This window comes from Rhineura floridana, chromosome 22 (assembly GCF_030035675.1).
Source record: "Rhineura floridana isolate rRhiFlo1 chromosome 22, rRhiFlo1.hap2, whole genome shotgun sequence".
In the NCBI taxonomy this organism is placed as follows: domain Eukaryota; kingdom Metazoa; phylum Chordata; class Lepidosauria; order Squamata; family Rhineuridae; genus Rhineura; species Rhineura floridana.
In genome coordinates this window covers 10,586,185-10,606,181 of record NC_084501.1, presented here as the reverse complement: position 1 = coordinate 10,606,181, position 19,997 = coordinate 10,586,185, and the positions used below count along the sequence as shown (strand labels likewise).

Below are 19,997 nucleotides of genomic sequence, written 5' to 3'. Positions count from 1 at the left end.
GGTTCAATTAGACCGGGGAGGGTGGAGGGGGTGCCTGGGTTCAAATCTGGCTATTATCTCTCTTGGATGTAGCCATCGGGGCAAGCCTCTCAGCCTCTCTCCCTCCATCTGGATTATTAATGTCCTACTTCGCAGGGCTGTTCGTAGAGAGACAAATGAGGTAATTACTGTGAGGTGCATACCATCTGCGCTGCTAAAAGCGCCAAAGATGAAATCAACAGGGCTTCTCAGAAAGAACTCCCTCCAGCCCTTTAAACAATGCAGTTTTAATGTCTTTCTGTAGCCTCCGCATACACAAAAAAATATTGCCTAATAAAATATTTTTAAGAGCAACCAGGCAAATGTGTGTGTTAAGTTTGTTTGGGATTAGATATTTAGGTGTTGTCTCAGAAGCCCAAGTATGTAACAATTGCATTCACTCATAAGTGGCCCTTTTGTATGTGGGCATATCTCCCACTACAGCCCTTTCTGTGGGGATGCGTTACTAGGGGATGAGGGCCTTGCAAATTCGGCCTAACAATTCGTTACCTAGGAGGGCCCACCAAGGCCTCATGAAAAAGATCTGGATTTGCTGCCTGCCTGGTTTGGTATGAACCAAAGGTTTGGTCAAGCAGGCCACCATTGATTGCATAGACACCTACCACAGCATAGACACCAGAAGTTTGGTCAAAGAGACCACTGTACTGAGGACCCCTAGCACATCACAGACACCAGAAGTTTGGGCAAGCAGGCCACTGTACTGAGGACCCCTAGCACATCATAGACACCAGAGGTTTGGTCGAGCAGGACACTATACTGAGGACCTCTAGCACATCATAGACACCAGAGCACAGTACAATGGCTATTACAGGCAGGGAAACAGCATTATGTGGTCTGCCAAGATCTGCAGCAAGTTTCAAGTGGTCTGTGGGGTAGAAAAAAGTTTGGGAACCGTTGGCCTAGGCAGAGTCCCAATAAAGTGGCCTGGAGGGCCGCATTTGGCCTCAGGGCTCAGGTTCCCAACCCCTGAACTGATATGCCAAATCAGCATCACAGAAACCACTCGTGCAGATGGGCCCAGAGAAACTGTGAGAATCTCACCTGATGCAAACTCCCTACCCCATTGCCCCTTCTGTTACCTGCTGCCATTGCTTGTGCATCACAGCCTCGAGCGTGTCCAGCTGCACCTGCTTCTGTTGGCGCTCCTCTTGCAAACGCTCCAGGCGTTGCTCTGCCTCAGCGATGCCCTGCAAAGCCCAGGCTGGAAGCCCCACCTTCCATTCCTCACCCGGCCAATCCATAGTGCTCTCAAAAGGAAGGCCAGGCTGGGCCCACAGCTATACCAGGCTCATCAAGGCCTCCCATCTGCATCCCTCCAGCTTCCAAGGGCAGATTTGCTAGGATTAAAAAGGCAGCCAAGGCTTACAGCGGCGTCACGATCAAGCTGGCAGGATCCTTCCTGTGCACGGAAGCAGGCAATGGGGCAGGAGCAGGTCAACCTGCCCCTAAAAGGGGCACGTTGTGCAAGATTGCCCTGCTCACCGTCAATTTCAGAACAGCCAAGTCTTACGGCTTGCACCAACCTTTTAGAGCCTCCTTCTCAGGCTCTCCAGGGAAAGGAGTCGAAATAGATCTCAGGATGAGGAATCAGAGCCCAGGGCTGGAAGTTTTATGTTCCCACTAGGGCCATTGCCAGCCTTCTCCACATCATTCCAGAATTATAATCCACCTAGTTTTTCCAGTTTGTCCCCCTTAAGATTCTTAAATTATCCATCCTTCACTCTGTTTTCTCCCTTGCAAATGAGAAAGGTGGACGACCAAGGCAGGCATCCAATGCTTTTCAAACAGATGGGAATCAGCATAGATAGCATTACACCCCCATTCAAAAAAAATTAAAGGGCTCAAACCTCTCTCGCTCTTTTAAAACACTTAAGCGCTACTAAACTCCACTCTCTGCTTCAACAGGCACCGCCCATGACCTCCTAGGCTCCGCCTCCTGCATATTAGAGATGGGGCTTCAAACTGTACACAGGCCTCCAACTTAAACCAGATTTAAAACGGCATGTTGCAGTAGCCACCACCCCCTCCCCGATTCTCGTCTTCCTTCCCTCTGTCTGGTTCTGGTGTGGCTTGCAAATATCAAAGGAGACTGGTTCCTTAGGGCAAGTGGGGTCCTGCCCCAACCACCTCAAATCTGTCCTTGCTTAGCCCCCACCTTCTTACCACCAGTCCAGGGGGTGGTACCCTGTCATCTTCCTCTTCCTTAGTCTCAGGGCTGTCCCTTGCAGAACTCAGCAGGCAGGAGGAAGATGGGGACAAAACCAGCCTTTGTTGGCTCTGCCTGTCATTAGCTTTGGCTCCACCTACTGGTTGGGCGCTCTGCCCTTCTGCCAGTGCCAATGGGCACCAGCCATCACTGGCAAACTGTATCTGCTGGAGACTATGACTGTTCTGAGCCCGTGGTTCTGAAACCCACTTTGCCAGACAGTCAACTCAATCTCTCTCTTTTAATCAGAACTATTTTATTAAACCAGAAAACACAAAGGTATACAGAAACTTCAAGGAAAACATACAGTCTGGGGGTCGGTGAGCTGAGGATGGTGATCATGATGAAGGTTGATGGCAGGTAATTAATTATATTGTAGGATTGTTGAAGAGGTGGATTCAATGGAGGAAAGATACCTTCTGAGAGAGACAGCTTCTGGAAGAGGCAATTCTGGCAGAGAAATAACTTCTGAGATAGGTAAAAAAAGGAGTGTTGTCCTCTGGGGCTACTAGGCCTGCAGCTGGCTTCACTGATGACAAACAAACTGAGGCAGGTTTTGGAGGGGAAACTAACTAACCAATTAAAGAGAGGGGTGTTGTCACCTGACAGGAAGTTACTGTAAGACTGAGGGAGCATAGAGACAGACCGCTAGAGTTCCATAACTAACCCAGTGGTTCTCAAACTTTTTTGGTTTGCGGCGCACTGTAAAACATATAAACATTTTCTGGCGCACTTTGTGTACAAAATTAAAAATATATTAATATGCTTTAAACTATGAATAAAAATAACTGTACAAATGGGTTTCTTCTCATTTTTAAAATATACTTTCATAATATTCGCGGCACACCTAGTCACCTCTTGCGGCGCACCAGTGTGCCGTGGCGCACCGTTTGAGAATCACTGCTCTAACCTAATAAATGCTTTGTTTAGCACAACAGGAGTCTCCCTATCAGAGCTTGGAAAATTTACTTTTTTTTAAACTACAACTCCCATCAGCAGCCCCAGCCAGCATGGCCAGTGGATTGGGCTGATGGGAGTTGTAGTTCAAAATAAGTAACTTTTCCAAGCTGTGCTCCCTGTATATACAGTAGGGCTCCACTCATACGGCGGGTTACGTTCCATACTCCAGCTGAAAAGCGAAAACTGCTGAAAAGTGGAACTCATTGAATAGAATGGCGCGCGACACCTGCAAACCACCGTAAAAGCGGAACAAGAGCCATATCAGTGGGTGTCGGAAGGCAGAGCTGGGGTCCCAATCCCGGGGAGCTGGATCCCGGAGAGTTGGGAGAAGAGTATTCGGATGGATGGCAGAGGGAAGGGGGAGGAACTTCCCCCCTTTGGAGCGAAGACGAAACAGAGGAACTGCCAGTGATAAGGTCGCTTAGCAACGGGGAGCCTGAGCCCTCCCTGGACATTCTCACGCCTCCCCCTCTTTCAGGCTCAGAGCAAGAGGGGGAAGAGGGAGGGCTGCTCACAGCCGAAAAGCGGGGAGGCAGTTTACCATCAGCCCCTCCCCTATCCCCCATCCTGGAATCGGAAACTTCAGAAGAGGAGGGGGTGATGCTTCCCCCCTCACCGCGCACACGCAGACAGCTGAAAAGACAGGAGAGAAGGGGGGGAAGGCGGGCAGTACCTGAGGGGCAGTTAAGGAGGAGCGAAAGATTGCGCGCCTTCTTAAAGAACAGGCGGGAAGAAATCCCTTGCTCTGTCAACTTTCTCCCAATGCCGCAGGACCTGTATCCCTGTATTGATTCATGAGAAAACGCAGTCTTTGTTTGGACATTACCCTAATAAAACACGAATTAACTACAATCGTTGGTCTGGTTCCTGAGTCACATCCTAGGCCTGACAATGGGGCTTTAGTCTAACTGCGTCTAATTGAGACCACCGCATTAGCAAAGCGCTGTAAACTGAAGCGCTGTAAAGCGGGGCCCTACTGTAATTCTAAATCCTGTGGAGGCAGCACAAGGAGTGCGTGTGGAGGGGCCTTGCAAAAGCAACAGCGAACAGGGGTCTTTGCTCTGCTTTCTCCACTTAAAGGTCCAAACAGGAAGAAGCTGTCACCACTGAAAGTGGAGGCTGCCGTGGACTGACGTACAGAGTTAGGAAAGATCCTGGTGCTATTGTTGCTTCTGTGGAGCACAGGCTGTTGTGTCAAAAGATTTAAAACTGGATGTCTTTAAAACAGGGTCGGGGAACCTCCAGTCCGCAGGCCAAAATTGCCCCTTCAGGCCTCCCCATTTGGCCCATGGGGCCGTTTCCTCAAAGCCACACTCATCTGCCCCACACCTGACATCATATGTGAAGTCAGGTGTGAGGCTAGTAGAGATGTTACTGCAGAAAGCAGAGATTGAAACCCACCCACCCCGTGCATCAGCTGTTGCACGGAGAGTTCAATCCTGCTCAGGCACACCAGCTAATTTAAATGCACCCTCCCTCTCATTGTTTTAAAGGAAAAGATCTAGTTGGCTGAAATGTACCTTTGCATCGCAAAATGGCTGCCTTCCGCTGTCTTACATGGCCTTGCCTTCAAGTCGATCCCAACTTATGGTGACCCTATGAATAGGGTTTTCATGGTAAGCGGTATTCAGAGGGGGTTTACCGTTGCCTCCCTCTGAGGCTAGTCCTCGGGCCTGCTCAGCTTGCCCCAGCTGCACAAGCCCACCCCTTCCTTGTCCGCAACTGCCAGCTGGGGGGCAACTGGGCTCCTTGGGACTAGACAGCTTGCCCACAGCTGCACAGGTGGCAGGGCACGTAACCCCTGAGCCACTCACTGTGGGGTGATCTTTAGCTGGCCCTTGAGGTCCAGGAGACACAAGCGGGGATTTGAACATCAAAACATCCTAGCCTTTTGGCTTAGTCGCACAGCCACTTCAGCCGTGTCAATACCTGCCCCACACCCAACATCAGGGGAAGGGCCATAGCTCAGCGGTGGAGCACCTGCCTTGTATGCAAAGGGTCCTACGTTCAATCCTCAACATCTGCAGTAGAGCTGGAGATCCACTGCCAGACAATAATGAACCAGATGGACCAATTGTCTGACAGTATAAGACCCCATCCGCACTATACATTTAAAACAGTATTAAGCCACTTTCAACTGTCATGACTTCCCTCAAAGAATCCTGGGAACTGTAGTGTGTTAAGGGTGCAGAGAGTTGTTAGGAAACCCCTATTCCCTTCACAGAGCTATAATTCCCAAAGGCTCCTTTCCTGACTATTTTTAAACAGGCCTTCAAAGACTTGGATGTTTTCATCTCCTTTGAATAGATGCTGCTTTTATGCTTTATAAGTAATGGTTCCACCTATTCCTGATGTTTTCGTTAGGGATGTCATTTTAATGCTGTTGTTTTGGCTAATTATATCTATACGTATCAAGACGTTTTTTTAAAATCATTAAAGACAGTATAAAAATATTTTTATAAACGATAGAAATAAAATTGGCACGATGTGCAATGCGAAAGAAACTCATGTAACCACCAAGTTCCTAAGCTTTCCACTATCTCCAGGCTAGGCTGACAGGGTAGTTTAAAAGGGCCACCAGAAACACAGAATCCTCAGAAAATCTACACAGATGGAGACAGATAACCATTGAGTTGTTAGAAGCAGATCAAATGTTTTAAAAACTACATGCACGTGGCATGCAATGGTTACCCAATTAAAACCGAGCCAGTCTTGGTCCCAGAGTAAAGAAAGGTTAGTACCATATAGGACAAAACAGTTAATATAGAGATATCACCTTCTTGTCTGGCCCACAACTCCACCCCACAGGGTTAAACCAACAAAGTTTTGTCAAAGCAATCATTGCCTCCCCAGAGCCCAATACAGTCTTGAAGTATAAACCAATGGTAATATTGGATGTATATTTTTCGAATGTAATCGTTTAAATCACTTTGTTAATTTGACTCAGGGATGGGGAACCTTTGACCCTCCAGATACTGCTGAATGACAATTCCCGTCAGCCCCAGCAAGCATGGCCAATGTCTTTTTTCAAAGGAATTGCTACTGGGCATCCATTTTTTCATTCAGATAGCTGGCACGTGGACCATGGACCAGCCCTGACATTTGGATTGTGGCAAAAGCAGTGAACTAAAAAACAAAACAACCAGGGAGTGAAAACAGTCTCGCAAATGCATTTGCACAAGTTACTAGCCTAGCAAAATTCTTATTAGCCTGCCCATCCCCCAGTAAATACATGAATTAAAAAGCAAATGAAAATTAAAAACTGCTGCTTATGATCCACATCCTGCTATGGTAGAATTCTTATGAAAAAAGAACAAAGATACAGAAAACCAGATGTCACAGCATACAGGCAGAGAGAGAGACTTTGTTAAGTTTTTCAGAAAGTCTGGTGATTTTAATTATTGTGTAATGCGCCCCTAATGTTCTACTGTTTATTGAATTTCACTAAAAAAAATTCACACCTCTCATCAGTGTTTCAGTAGCTTCCAACCTGAATTTGTGTTCTTGGTTCATTGATTAAATTTTAAGCGTCCGTTTGTGTCCACTGGGTGTCCAAAACCTAGGACTAGGTGTTCATTTGGACACACAACTATTGCTTAAAAATGCCTTGCCAAGGGCCAGGGATGATGGGAGTTGACTTTGGAAGGTCCAAAAGTTCTCCATCCCTGAATTAACTAAATATAGCTATAGTTAAGAAAATGTATAGGCGTAACATGATAATTGTAAATGTGATTAACCTGTTTCATAGTATTATTTGTTACTTTTTTTTAATGTGTAATAATTCCTGAAAAAAATGAATGAAGAACCCCTGGCCCTCCAGATGTTATTGGCTTCCAACTCTCATCAGTCGAAGCAGCCAATGGCCAGGGATGATGGGAACGGCAGTCTAGCAACATCTGCAGGGCCAGAGGCTCTTCATCCCTACTGTAACGCAAGCACAGAAAACTGCACACAATGTCGCTAACACAAAGTTGACTTTATTGTAAGGGGGGGGGAGAGAGAGAGCATGGAATAGCACCAAAACTGCAGCATGTCTAGCAAAGAACAAAAGGCTACTTCAAAAACACTGCAGCTACCAGCTCGCGGGAAGAGGGCAAAGGAGGACCCCCCCAACACACACACACACACACACACACACACACAGAGTTGACCAGAATTCATTTAAACAATGACATCACAGATAAAACTGACCTCCCCCCCTGCAATCAATCCAGGTCGATTAAAGTGCCAGAGTTCTCAGTATACTATCGGTTAAGTACCTGGGGGTGGGGGGCAGATAATAGGCGCTGGGGAAGGAGGAAGGGGAGGTGTTCAAGCATCGAGCCCAAGATGCCAGCAAAAATAAGACAACCAGCCCCACCCACCCCATGGGTAAGAGGAATAAAGCTGGGTTTTCTACAGAGTTTGGGGAACTGGGTAGTGGTTATAACACCATGCGCACATCCCTGCCGCCACCCCTTCATGCTCGCGCGCACACACACACCTGTCCTGCACCAGTAGACATTCCCGGGTTTCCACTCCCAATTTTGCCCTGGCCACCCGTCCGCCCGCCCTGCAAAACCTTCCCACTCTTCTCAGTTCTGTGGGGTGGAATACAGGCTGTGGTGATGGCTGCCGGAAACAGTGGCCTGCGAGAACAGAAGGGGGGCCGTGGGAGGGGGCCCTCCAAACCAGTCCTGCTCCCCACTGCGGTTGATCGAGCCATACCAGCTCCCGCCGCCGCTCAGGCGTCCCGTCAAGCTGGAAGAGAAAAAAAAGAGGCGGGCGGGGTGCATGCGCGCCTTAGTAAGCGAAAGGGAAAAAAACAGAGAGATGGGCCTCATCTGCACTATACATTTAAAGCAGCATGATACCACTTGAAAAAATCGTGGCTCCCTCCAAAGACTCCTGGGAACTGTAGTTTGCTAAGGGTGCTGAGAGTTGTTAGGAAACCTCCTCTTCCCCTCATAGAGCTAATTTCCAGAGTTCCCCGAGAAGAAGGATGGATTGTTAAACCCCTCTGAGAATTGTAGCTCTGCAAGCCATAGGGAGGAAGCGGCGTTACCTGCTTGTCAGTCCGTCGCTATCACGCTGCCCGGGGTGGTCAAAGAAATAGGAACGGGAGACTCCGAGCTGCCGGTTGAAGACACGGCTGGCGCTCTACAGGAAGGAAGAAGCTGTTACTAGGATGGCAAGACAAAACTCTCTTCCTGCACCGTGAGTCTTCCTTGTAGCGGGAGACATTTCCAATGGACTGCGCCCAAGGGATCTAAGCTCCCACACCGGGAGGACAGTACAGCACCGACAGGAACAGCTACCACCTATACACTGCAAAGGTCCACCAGGACAGAAGCCTTATTGGTGGTGGCCCCACCTCTACAGAGCTCCCTCCCACACGGCAGGGCCCTTTGTGGCTGGTGGCCTCGCAGCCATTCAGAGCTCCTTTCCACAGGGAAGGACCCTTCTCTGCGATAGCCCCACAGTTACGAAGCTCCTTTCCAACAGACTTACAGCTGTCCCCATTCTGTCCCCATTCTGGTGCCCATGGATGATGGGAGCTGTAGTTCCAACAGCAGCTTCCTCGTTCACCCGTGATGTGCCTAATATATCCACCATCTCTTTTCACAAATGCCGCTTTGCGAAATCAGTGGCCTTAAAAAGTAGGGTTCTTTTTTAAAAAAAAGTCTGGGATTCCTCCTGCTTTTGCACAAACTACAAGGACTAGCATCTTGTGTTTGGATTTTTTTTTTAAAGGAGTGACAGCAGAGAGAGATTGCCTGGACCCTTCAAAAGCCATCAAATCCTGATCCTGTATTACAGGGGTGGGGAACCTCAGATCCAGGGACTGAATTTGGCCCTCCAAGCCTCTCTGTCTGGCCCTCAAGACTTCCCCCAGGCCACACCCCTCACTGGCCCTGCTCTGCACCCTCCTTGAGCGTTTTCACCTGGCTGGGATGTGCCCTCAGGCTGACAAAGGTCACATCCTCTAAATGGAAGACTGGACCTACAACCCCCCACCTCCCTATGCTTCAGGAGTCCCCTTACACCTCATTTTTTTGGAGTTCCGCTCCTCTCACCATATCCTGAGCTGGCCGGTGTACCCGGAAGAAGCCGACTAGCAGCGTCGTGGGCAGCAGTTCCCAAATGAAGAGAATGAGGCCGAAGACGATGTAGCCTTGATCTCCCAGGTCTGTGATCAGATCTGCCTGGAAGGGGAGGGAGAAGGGAGATACCTCAGCAGCGGTGCCTGGTGCCTGTTGGAACCGGCAGGGCGGAACACAGGGAGCCCAACAGGAGGTGGAGCCACAGTCAATGGCAGAAGCTTCCCCCTGGCTACTTGTAAGTAGGAAGGCAGATAGGTGGGGGCTGGCTGAGGGCAAACTGAAGTTGGTGGGGCAGCGTCCCATTTGCCCTAGTGAACCAGCCTCCGCTGGGCGGGGCCTTTTCAGTGTTGGTGCCGAGAGTGGAACACTCTCCTCAGAAATATAAATAATATATGCTGGGCCCTTGCTTTTCTATCTTTAGATGTCAACTTAAAAAAAGCCTTATTTTCCTGAGCATTCAAATGAATTACAGGGAGGACGGTTACCTGTTTATTTTGTTATTACTGAATTCAGTGTGTTCTTACTAGAGTCCCGTTCCAGCCGCTATTTCCCTGATACTGCACTTGTAATATTTGGATGGGAGGGATTTTGTGTGTGTGTGTGTGTGTGTGTAATAGTCCTCTCCCCCCCCCCAGATTTTTTGTCGCTAATGGGTTTATTTAGACTTTCTAAGCTGCCTTGAAAGCTCAGTGGGCAAAAGGGCTTAATTAAAATAATAAAATACATGCATATGACACGCTGGGGCTGAACGCAGCCCATACAAGGGTTAGAGAAATGCACTTCTCGTGAACTTGGAGGCACTCTTCACAATACATAAGACTCCTGCTGAATCACTAAATGAGTGGCATCAGTTCTGTTTCAGTGGGTCTACCCTGAGTAGAAAGCGCACTGGACGCAACCAAGAGACTGAATAAACCTGAACTCGCCCCAGTCCTTCTCACCTGGTCAGATACGTTGTACCAGTCGTAATCGAAAGAGTCGAGACGAGTGCGGGAGGACAGTGCCAAGGCAGCCAGGTTGTAGCAAGCCCGGCTGGCGTAGAGCAAGACGATGACGCCACCCATGGAGGCTGTTTGGCACAGCGTGGTGCCCTGTCACAGAAAAGGGGCGGGGAGAGAGGTAGACCGGTCAGTCAGTTACAACAAACTCAAATCAAGCAGTTTGTGGAACCTGAATGTAGGGCATGTGCACTCTGTGGCCCTCCAGATATTTATCAGACACCAACTTCCATTGCCATCCCTGATCGTTGGTCATGCTCGATGGGGCTGATGGGAGTTGGGAGACAGACAGCAACGGTGTAGTGTGTGAGACTGAGACCTTGGGGGACCAAGGTTCAAATCCCCACTTGGCCACGAAGCTCACCAGTTCCTGTCTCTTAGCCTAACCTACCTCACAAGGTTGTTGTGAGGTCAGAACCATGTTTGTGCACCACCATGAGCTCCTTGAAGGAAAGGTGGGATAGAAATGTAATAAATAAAGACATCCAGAGGCCACAGGTTTCCCATCCTTGCCGTAAGGCAGACTTCCCCAACCTGGTGCTCTTCGGAGGCTGCTGTACCACAGCTCCCATCAGCACCAGCCAGCATGGCCAGTAGACAGGGATGATGGGAGTTGTAGTTCACATAGGATAGGGGAAGGTAGCTCTAGCTCAATGCCTGAAGTACAACAAACAAAGAGAGGGTGGATTTATGCCCACCAGATGCTGCTAGCGAGGTCTGTGGTCTGTTTGAACCAACACACTCTTATTTAGGAAAAGCTGTGGTGCCTGCTTCATTTGAAAACTAGGTAAGAGCTGTTCTGTTTTGTGTCACTCCCTTCCAGGCTTGACTCTGGTATCCCATAGAAGAGAGGGAGAAGGAAAGAGGTTTAGATTTGGAATAGGTAAACCTGGGTCTGCCATGATGAATCCATTGGTCTAGTTTGCACACAATGTTAAACCATGGTTTACTGAAGTATGGTTATTAAACCATAGCTTAGTGTTATGTGTGAACCCAACCCAGGAGCTTTTTGTGATAAGAGAAAGCAATGGGGAAAAGTGTGAGAGATCACTCGCATGACACAACATCGTCTAATCTTCCCACAGAGAAGTAATAATGAATGGTCAATAAAGCAGATCATCTGGAAGACTCCCAAATCAAAGCCCAGAGGTCAAGCTGCGTGTGGCTCTAGCCTTTAGCTCTTTGGGCCGGTGTCATCTTGCAGAGGTGGGAGAAATGGGGCAACTCCCATCATTCCCTGCTCTGCCAGTGAAGCAGATTCCCAGCATGCACTGCTTCAGCAGCAAGGGACACTTATTCTTAAGCACAGAGTCCTGATAAGAGAGAGAGAGCGCCAAAGACAACAAAGCATAATACAGCATTTCAGCGGCTTAGTAGCACAGCGGAAAGGAGAAACGACAGCCCCTTCCAATTCCCTTCCACAGACTCCACCTTGGCTTCCAGGTAGACACGGGTGGAAGGAGAGCCACGGGCAACGAGGCAAAGGCAAAGCGCCAGAGAGACAGCCCCGAGCACGAAGAGCGAGTCGCTGATGAGAACCCGCGCCAGGACCACTGCCCAAGGCTCCGCACGGCGTGCCCGCACCAGCACGGCACACGCCACATTCACCGCCAGGAAGAGGATGCTGGCGCCCAGGCACGCCCCTCGCACTGCCAACCTGGGGAAGAGAAGACAGACAGGCAGAGTTAAAAGCACCGGAGAGAGCCGGTGTGCCTTGGGAACCATGTGAGCTCCGAGACACTCCTCGCTCGTGGCTCTGTGGCTTTCCTCGCACCGCTCTAAGCTAGGATTAACAGTGGTTCATAAGCCTTGGTTAACCGTCCTTTATAAACCACAATTAAGCCACAGGGCTGGGTTCAGATGATCATCTTTAACTACGGTTAGCTAAAACACAGTTTAGAAAACCATGGTTTAGTGCAGGGCTGGGGAGGCTTTTTGGCCCAGGGGGCCCGTTGTTTTTCACTCCACCTCATGGGCCAACTCTGACAGTGGCCAGGACCACCCACCTATCTAAGCTGCCCCAGAGTGAGGGGAGACAGTTACAGAGTAGGAGTTAACTCTTCACTCATCAGCTGATGGACGGTGCGCGCATGCGTGCATGTGTGAAATCCTGCTTTCTGCAGGGATTGACTGCAGGGAACTGGCACACACAACTGAACTGAGCTGAGCAGGATTTAACCCACCCACCCCACTCATGAGCTAATGGGTAGGGAGGTGTCATCATGCTTTCTGCAGTTGTAGTTCACGCAAAGGCGCACGTTTCCATCACTGCTCTACAAGTGAAATGTCTGGGTGAGAGGTAGGGTGGCCACCGACACATGGAAAAAAGTAAAAAAAGGAAAGGATGATTTGTATACCCTAATTTATATGTATAAATGTAATTGTGATTAACAAAACGGAGGTTTTTATTGTATTAACAAAACGTTTCAGCTTCTGCCTTCACCAGCTGCCAACATACAAATGCTGTTACCAGGTTCAGGCCATGTGGTGCACATTGGCACCTGGAGGACAGTACCACCACTACTCAGCTCCTGCAAATGAAGCCCCTCTGAGCATTCCATCCTCAAAGCTCTATAACTGCCACCTTGTATGTTAGCAGCTGATGAAGGCAGAAGCTGAAACGTTTTGTTAATTCAATAAAAACCTCTGTTTTGTTAATCACAATTACGCTTACATATATTTTTAGGTGATTAACGGTATCCTTATAGGGATCCAGAGCAAGCTTGAGTGAAGTTCTGCATGTTGCTTTCAAAGCTGTCTAATTTATACGTATAGATGCAGTTTTGGAAATCTACTATCGATTAAATAGAAATCCAATGCATCTCGCGATCGTGGAAAGGAGACTGTGACCAGGTGAGCTGTGTGCTGGCTCGGTCCCAAACCCATAATCCAGGAGTGAGAAAACTTGCGGCCCACATCTGTGCAGTCGGACTACGACTCCCATCATCACTGGCCATTGGACTTGCTGGTTAGGGTCGATGCCAGTCTTCCCCCCCCATCTCTGCTATACTCCTCAAGGTGTTTTTCAGAACCCTTAGGGCTAAAATGGCTCAGTCTTGAGACTTCACTCTAACGGCTCCTTTTGTACTACAAGCTGCTGCCATGCGATGCACCTGGGGGAGTGTATATTATCAACTGTGATTTTGCCTTTTTTATATATGCATTTGTGTATCCTGTATTTATTTCCCCACTGTTTCATTGTTTTTGCGTGGAAAGCCACTTTGGGTTTATTTTGATCTAAAAAATAAAAAAGCACAATGCAAGCTTTTAAAGAAAAACAAGAGAAGAATACTTGTTTTTTGCCCCTTTTTTCTCACTGACACGTGGGAGGGAATGAATGGGAAAAGGGGACGGCGCCAAGTGTTACGACATTACACAGACACACGCGGATACTCACAGGCCTTTGGTCATCTCAGGGCGGTATTTCGCTTTGGCCTTGAAAACCACCTGGAGGGAAGCGGAAGGGGGAGAAGAGATTAGCAGTTACACAAGACAAGTGGGACCCGCAACAAAACGTCACAACATAACCTCACCTCCTGACAGGCCACTGTGAGAACAGGATGCTGGACAAGATGGGCCATTGGCCTGATCCAGTAGGCTTTTCTTAGGTTCTGAACAGGAATGGCTCCTGGTCAGGGTTCCAGTCTGATCTTTCATTCAAGGAGGGTATTCCACTCTCCTCCTCCTCGTTACGTCTTTTTTTCTTTTTCAATCGACACTTGACATTCCATGACCACTGAACATGCTCAGTCCTCACTGGATTTTTTTGTGTGTGACTTTCACCACTTAGGCCAGGTGTGGGGAACGTTTGGCTCTGTAGGTGGATTAACTCCCATCCTCCCTGCCTGCTAAGCCACGCTTTCTAGGGCTGATGGGAGTTGTCCTTTAGCAACATCTGGCAAGCCAAAGGTTGCCCACACCTGCCTTAGGTCATTTTTTTTTTAAAGTACTTCTACAGACCTTGGGGTTCCCCTGAGCATGTCAATACTTCCCGATCGCTTCTCGCTGATCTCATTTTTTAATCGGCACTCGCCACTGGAGTTTGGTATTAGGAAGAGTGTTAACATAAGACCATAACAAGGGCCCTGCTGGATCAGGCCAGTGGTCCATCTAGGCCAGTATCATGTTATCACAGTGACCAACCAGATGCCCGTGAGAAGCCCGCAAGCAGGACATGAGTGCAAGAGCAACTCTCCCCACCTTCAGTTTCCAGCAACAGGTATTCAGAAACATACTCCCTCTGACGGTGGGTGCAGAATAAAACCATCAGGGTCAGTAACTGGGGAAGAGATCATCTTCAGATCCATCGTTCCACCCACCACCAAGAACTCACAGCACAAGAAGGAAGCACCTGGTTCAGTTCCGAGCGTCATGTCTTGATCTCAAGAGGGAAAGATTCCCATTTGTCCCCCCAAACCCCAGTCATGTTTTTGGGCTTCCCAGAGGCATCTGGTTGGCTACTTGTGAGAACAGGACGCTGGCTGAGATGGGTCATTGCTCTGATCCAGCAGCCAGGCTCTAGATTTAGGAATGGGGAACCTGGAACTGCCCAGATGTTGGTCGACACCCGTTGCTATCAGCCTCAAAGCCAGCACGGTCCATTGCCAGGGACAATGCAAGCTGCAGCCCAGCAACATCTGGAGGCTCACAAGTTCCCCACCCTTGCCCCTGGTCTAAGATCAAACTCAACTGGCTGCTGGCAAAAGGCCCACTATCACTGGACCACCACACAACTCGTTCTGGAAAGAGTAAATCAGTAGCCAATAGACGGAAAAGACCTTTGGAACCGTGCTAAGGGAGACACAGATATGTTTTGCTCTGTGTGTATGGGACAGACAGGCAACCTAGAGCTGGCCATACCTGGCCAATGGATGGGGTCAGAGTGTGATGCCCTTCAGCTCTGCAAGGCCAGGGAAAGAGGCTATGATATGGGGGGGGGAGGAGAGAAAGCAAGCTCCGAACATACACAGGAGGGTGACCAGCAAAGCCCCTTCTTCTCACTTCTACCTAGCCAAAGCCACCTGCCACTCTTTGTCTGTTTCCCACAGGGACTAGAAACTTGGCAGTTTCCAATTTCCTGACAGTCAGTGTGTTCCAACAGACTAGAGGGTTGCACTTGGATCTGGGAGCAAGCCCCCAAACGACCCCTCATTCTGAGACTTTGGAAAAGCTATTATCTTCTCCATCTCCCATCTTTAAAACAGGAATATTACTAATTGTGCCCACATTAGTTGTTTTGAAAATGCAACCAGAGGCAGATTTAGGTCAAACCTTAGAGGGACATGACAGGAATAATACTAACTACATCTTTAGAGAGTGCAAAGCACTCAAAACACATATCTCAGTAATCTTTTACAACTGCTCTGGAAGATAGGCCCGTGTTGTCACCTCCATGTTGCAGAGGAGGAGCCAAGAGGCTGCAGCTTCCACAAGTCCATCGAATGACGTCATGAGCCAAGGCAAGATCTGAATCGAGAGCTTCCGGGTTCACAGCTCAGCTTCTTAGCCCCAACATTATCTTTTAAAAACATATACTTTTACATTTACATACCAGGTCAAGGAGTACATGCTTCTCCCTCTATCTATTTCATCGTCACAACAGCCCCATGAGGTAGGCTAGGCTGAGAGACTGTGACTGGCCCCCAAGAACACTCAACGAGCTTCCCGGCTAAGAGGGGATTTGAACCCTGGTCCCCCAGGCCCTACCCTGACATGCTAACCACTACACCAAACTGAAAAAGGTGGCAACTAAGTTTGTGCTGAAAATTGGATTTCTGCAGTTCAAGGGTTACCTCCAGAACCATTTGATCACATATCATCCTGCATGGGCTTTGAGATCAGCTCCAGAGGCTAGTAGTGATGCAACTGAACAGGGGATACAGAGCCTTCTTGGTAGTGGTGCCGAAGCTCCCCACCCCACCTTCTTTCACCTATGTATAAACTCGCCTGGCAGCCTTCCTGTTCCATAGTTTAGCTGTGTGCTATCTGAAGGACTTCCTTTAAAATGAGGGGGAGCACAGCTGAGTGGTAGAGGATTTGCTTTCCCTGCAGAATGTCCTAGGGTCAATCCCCGCTGAGACCCTGCCGAACTTTCTGGAACTCCACTGCCAGTCAGTGCAAACAATACTGAGCTAGATGGACCAATGGTCTGACTGGCAGCTTCCGATGTCTGTCCCAAGTATCCCAACCATTCAGCTTCGCCGGATGATCCCGGGTTCTAGTAATATTAAAGAAGGAACACCTCTCTGTCCACTTTCTCCACACCATGCAGACTTTCATATGCTTCTATCATGTCCCTCCCTTACTCACATCCCCCCCCGCCCACAAACCCAAAAGCCTCAAATGTTGTAACCTTTCCTCATAGGGGAGTTGCTCCAGCCCCACAATCACTTTGGCTGCCCTTTTTCTACAGAGTCACGGCGCTTTTGATCCTGGAAGTTACAGCCAGCTCACGACCAATAGCCATGAGATCTTGATGACGGAAGAGCGGGATATAACGATTATTCAGAAACCATACACGCTTAAGAACGCAAGAAGAGCCTGCTGCATCAGGCCAAAGGGGGCCCATCGAGTCCAGCATCCTGTTCTCACAGTGGCCAACCAGATGCCCACGGGAAGTCCACCCGCAAGACCTGAGCGCAACAGCAATTCTCCCCTCCTGTGGTTTCCAGCAACTGGTATGTCGAAGCATACTGCTTCTGACTATGGAGGCCGAGTACAGCCATCGGGGCCAGTAGTCACCGACAGGCTTCTCCTCCATGAATTTGTCTAATGCTCTTTTAAAGCCATCCAAGTTGGGGGCCGTCACTGCCTCTTGTGGGGGCGAATTCCACAGTTCCACACGCAGGCACCCAAGGGGCACCACTGCCATCATGCCCATTGCAAAGTTCGGCATAATCCAAAAGCGCACAAGGGGTTAAGCCAGAGGTAGGAAGCCTGTGGCCCTCCAGACATTTTGTTGGACTCCACCTCCCAACAACCCCAGCCAGCATAGCCGGGGATGATGGGAGTTAGAGTCCAGCACCATCTGGAGGTTCCCCCATCCCCAGTGCAGGCAAAAATATAAACAACCCATATACCAGAAGTAGGGAACCTTTTGCAATCCGTGAGTAACAGCTCTTCTTGGGCAACCTTCTCAAGGGGGAGGGGCACATGCCAGTGGTCAGCAGGGCCAGAGAGCGGGCCAAGCGGTGGATGTGATTTGGTAAAACAGACACGTGCCAACCATGCATAAAAAAGAGTGAGGTTTCTACATCCTCACCACCCACACCACCTCCATCCTCCTTCTAGGTCAGCAAGAGGCCTTAACACAGTTCAAGGACATGGCTGGTAGGCCGCGGCTCGGCGGGAGAGTGCCTCCTTCGCACGTAGAAGGCCCCAGCTTCAATCCCCAACAGCATCTCCAGGAAGGGCTGGGAATGTCTCCTGCCTGAAACCCCGGAGAGACGATGCCAGCCAGTGTGGGCAGTACTGAGGAAGAAGGCACAACAGTCTCCAACTCAGCATAAGGCGGCTTCCGATAATCCTATACTGGAATCTTACTTTATTTTTAGGAAGGGCTCAGTGGTTAGAGCACCTGCTTTGCCCGCAGAAGGTCCCTGGTTCAATCCCTGGCATCTCCAGGTTGGGCTGGGAGAGAACCCTGCCTGAAACCCTGGAGAGCCGCTGCCAATCAGTGCAGACAGTACTGAGCTAGACTAAGGGTCTAACTTGGCACACAGCAGCTTCCTACATTCCCAGTTCAACAACAGCTCAAGGAAGGTGGGGAGCAGGGGCTGGGAAGGGGGTGGCCTCGGAAGAATCCCAAGGGCCGCAGAAAGATGCCTGGAGGGCCGCACTCAGCCCCAGGGCCTGAGATTCCCCACCACCAAGGTCTCTTTCGAGGCTCCCATCCACAAAACTGGCCTAACATTCCAAGCGGGCATCTTTGCCCACGAGCTGCCCCCCTCCCCTTTAGAAGAGTTACCTGGGCAAAGTACAGGTTCATGAGGGTCAAGGTGAAGAACTGCAGGCAGACAGGGAAGCAGTAGAGAAGCCAGAAGAAGAAGGGGCTCAAGTGGTTGGCCTTGAGGGTGTTCCTGAAGTAGAAGGAGAAAAGGGTGGTGCGCAGAGCAGCCCAGAAGAGGCAGAGGAAGAGGAATACGGTCTGGTAGCTGAATTTCTTGTGGCGGTAGAAGAGGACCAACCAGAGCTGGGCGTAGACCGACAGGAAAAGTAAGGCATACAAGGCCGTGTACAGTGCCGTCAGCCCCACCTTGACGGCCAGCGGGAAGGCCGGGGTGAGGCGCGAAGCGGGGACGACCGAGCTGAGGTTGCCGAAGGCCTTCTCCATCTTGAACGTTGGCGAGAGGGTGCCCCCCTCACCGATGCAGTTAGGCAGGAGTCATTTCCAGGAGGCAGGCAGCCAGGGGACCATCACTGCCACCCCACTCTCTCAGATGGAGGAGCTGCCCCCCACTCTGCCATCAACGGGTTAGGGGGTGGGTTACATTCTTCGGGGTTGTCCGGCAGGCCAACCCCTCAAGCAGATGAATCACGGGTGGTTTGGAAGTTCCATGGAAAGTGAGGAAGAGGGGAAGAGACAGCGAACGGCAGCTGGTGCCCACCCACCCTTCTCTACTAAGAAGGCATGGAGACGAGCACCCAGTCCGATTCCTGGTGTGTCAAATGGAGGCTTCTCCTACGGGTAGAAATGACCCCAGTTATTCCAAGGTCTTGATCCTGTCAAACATTCACTAGGTGCAACTGGCCAACTCCAAGAGGCTGCTTGCTCCCCAGATGCCTCCCCCCAACCTAGGACTCTCCTGCGTTCCACCCCAGGCCAGAAGGCAAAAGGTGCCTGGGTGCACCTGTCGCCCAGCAGGTTCTGAGGTGGTTTCTCAGCCACCTGGATCCCAACGCCATACCTCTGTGGCTCGGACACCTGGGTCCCCCAAATGTTTTGACCCCTTGCTTCTTTCATCTTTGGAGTCTCAGGCACTTGGGTCCTTAAGTGCCTGGATCCTTTATTCCTCCCTTTTGTGGAATCCCAAACGCCCTTCTTCCCCCCTTCTCAGATTATACAGATCCTCTATTTCTGTTTTCCCCAGGTTATGGGACAACTGACTCCCTTGACTTCTTCCCCTTCTTCAATTTTAGGTGTTGGGTGCCCGGGTCCCTTAACCCCCTCCTTCCCAGACGCCTGGGTCCTTTGCCCCTCTCTCTTCTAACCCTCGGACACCTGGGTCCCTTTGTCTGCCTAACTAAACCTGAGATACCTGGCTCCTTTAAGCCTCCACCCAGATGGCCGGACGCCTTGAGTCCTCCCGGATTCTCCACCAACAGGCAACCCCCACCTACCCACCCTTCCCCTTTTGCTGCCTTCTCCCCAAATTTGGCGGAAGAGGGACCCCAGGCCTAAAGGAGCCCCAGGGCATTCCTTCCCGGCAGCTCCGAGCTGCGCAAAGTGAGTAAGGCCCGCCCCCTCCCTCTCACCGGCTTGGCGTGACGAACGCCGCGCCTGCTCCAAGACCCACTTCTGCCTTTGTGCAAAGGACGTAAAGCAGCGTCGTGAATGGGACAGTCACCTGGCTAGAGCGGCAGCGCTCTTTCCGGCCGCCATCTTAAGTCCGGGCACTGGAGCTAATTTTGTTACGCCCAGAGATTTCTGTGCGCTTCCAGGAAATGACCTCCACCTAATTATTCCCTCCCAATTCTATCCTAGTTCCCTGT

The 19,997-nt window shown here is 50.0% G+C and overlaps 1 protein-coding gene across 1 annotated transcript; it reads right to left on the bottom strand.

Moving 5' to 3' along the window:
* Positions 1-7,692: 7,692 nt before the first annotated feature.
* Positions 7,693-19,736, bottom strand: GPR137 (G protein-coupled receptor 137). The gene is made up of 8 exons (XM_061606211.1): positions 19,630-19,736; positions 18,253-18,966; positions 13,684-13,733; positions 11,718-11,943; positions 10,230-10,379; positions 9,262-9,390; positions 8,250-8,344; positions 7,693-7,945 (listed from the first exon to the last, which is right to left on the bottom strand). Exons 2-8 carry the CDS (start codon positions 18,616-18,618, stop codon positions 7,780-7,782), a joined length of 1,182 nt encoding a protein of 393 aa, XP_061462195.1. The 5' UTR covers positions 18,619-18,966; positions 19,630-19,736; the 3' UTR covers positions 7,693-7,779.
* Between the last annotated feature and the right edge of the window lie 261 nt (positions 19,737-19,997).

What these genes read in the sequence shown, in the direction of transcription:
- GPR137 (XM_061606211.1), bottom strand. Translation starts at nt 18,618, where the DNA reads ATGGAGAAGGCCTTCGGCAACCTCAGCTCGGTCGTCCCCGCTTCGCGC. An exon ending in GGTACAACGTATCTGACCAG is followed by an intron (nt 9,391 to 10,229) that starts GTGAGAAGGACT and finishes CTCCCCTTCCAG; the next exon opens with GCAGATCTGATCACAGACCT. An exon ending in ACCGGCCAGCTCAGGATATG is followed by an intron (nt 8,345 to 9,261) that starts GTGAGAGGAGCG and finishes TCCTTCCTGTAG; the next exon opens with AGCGCCAGCCGTGTCTTCAA.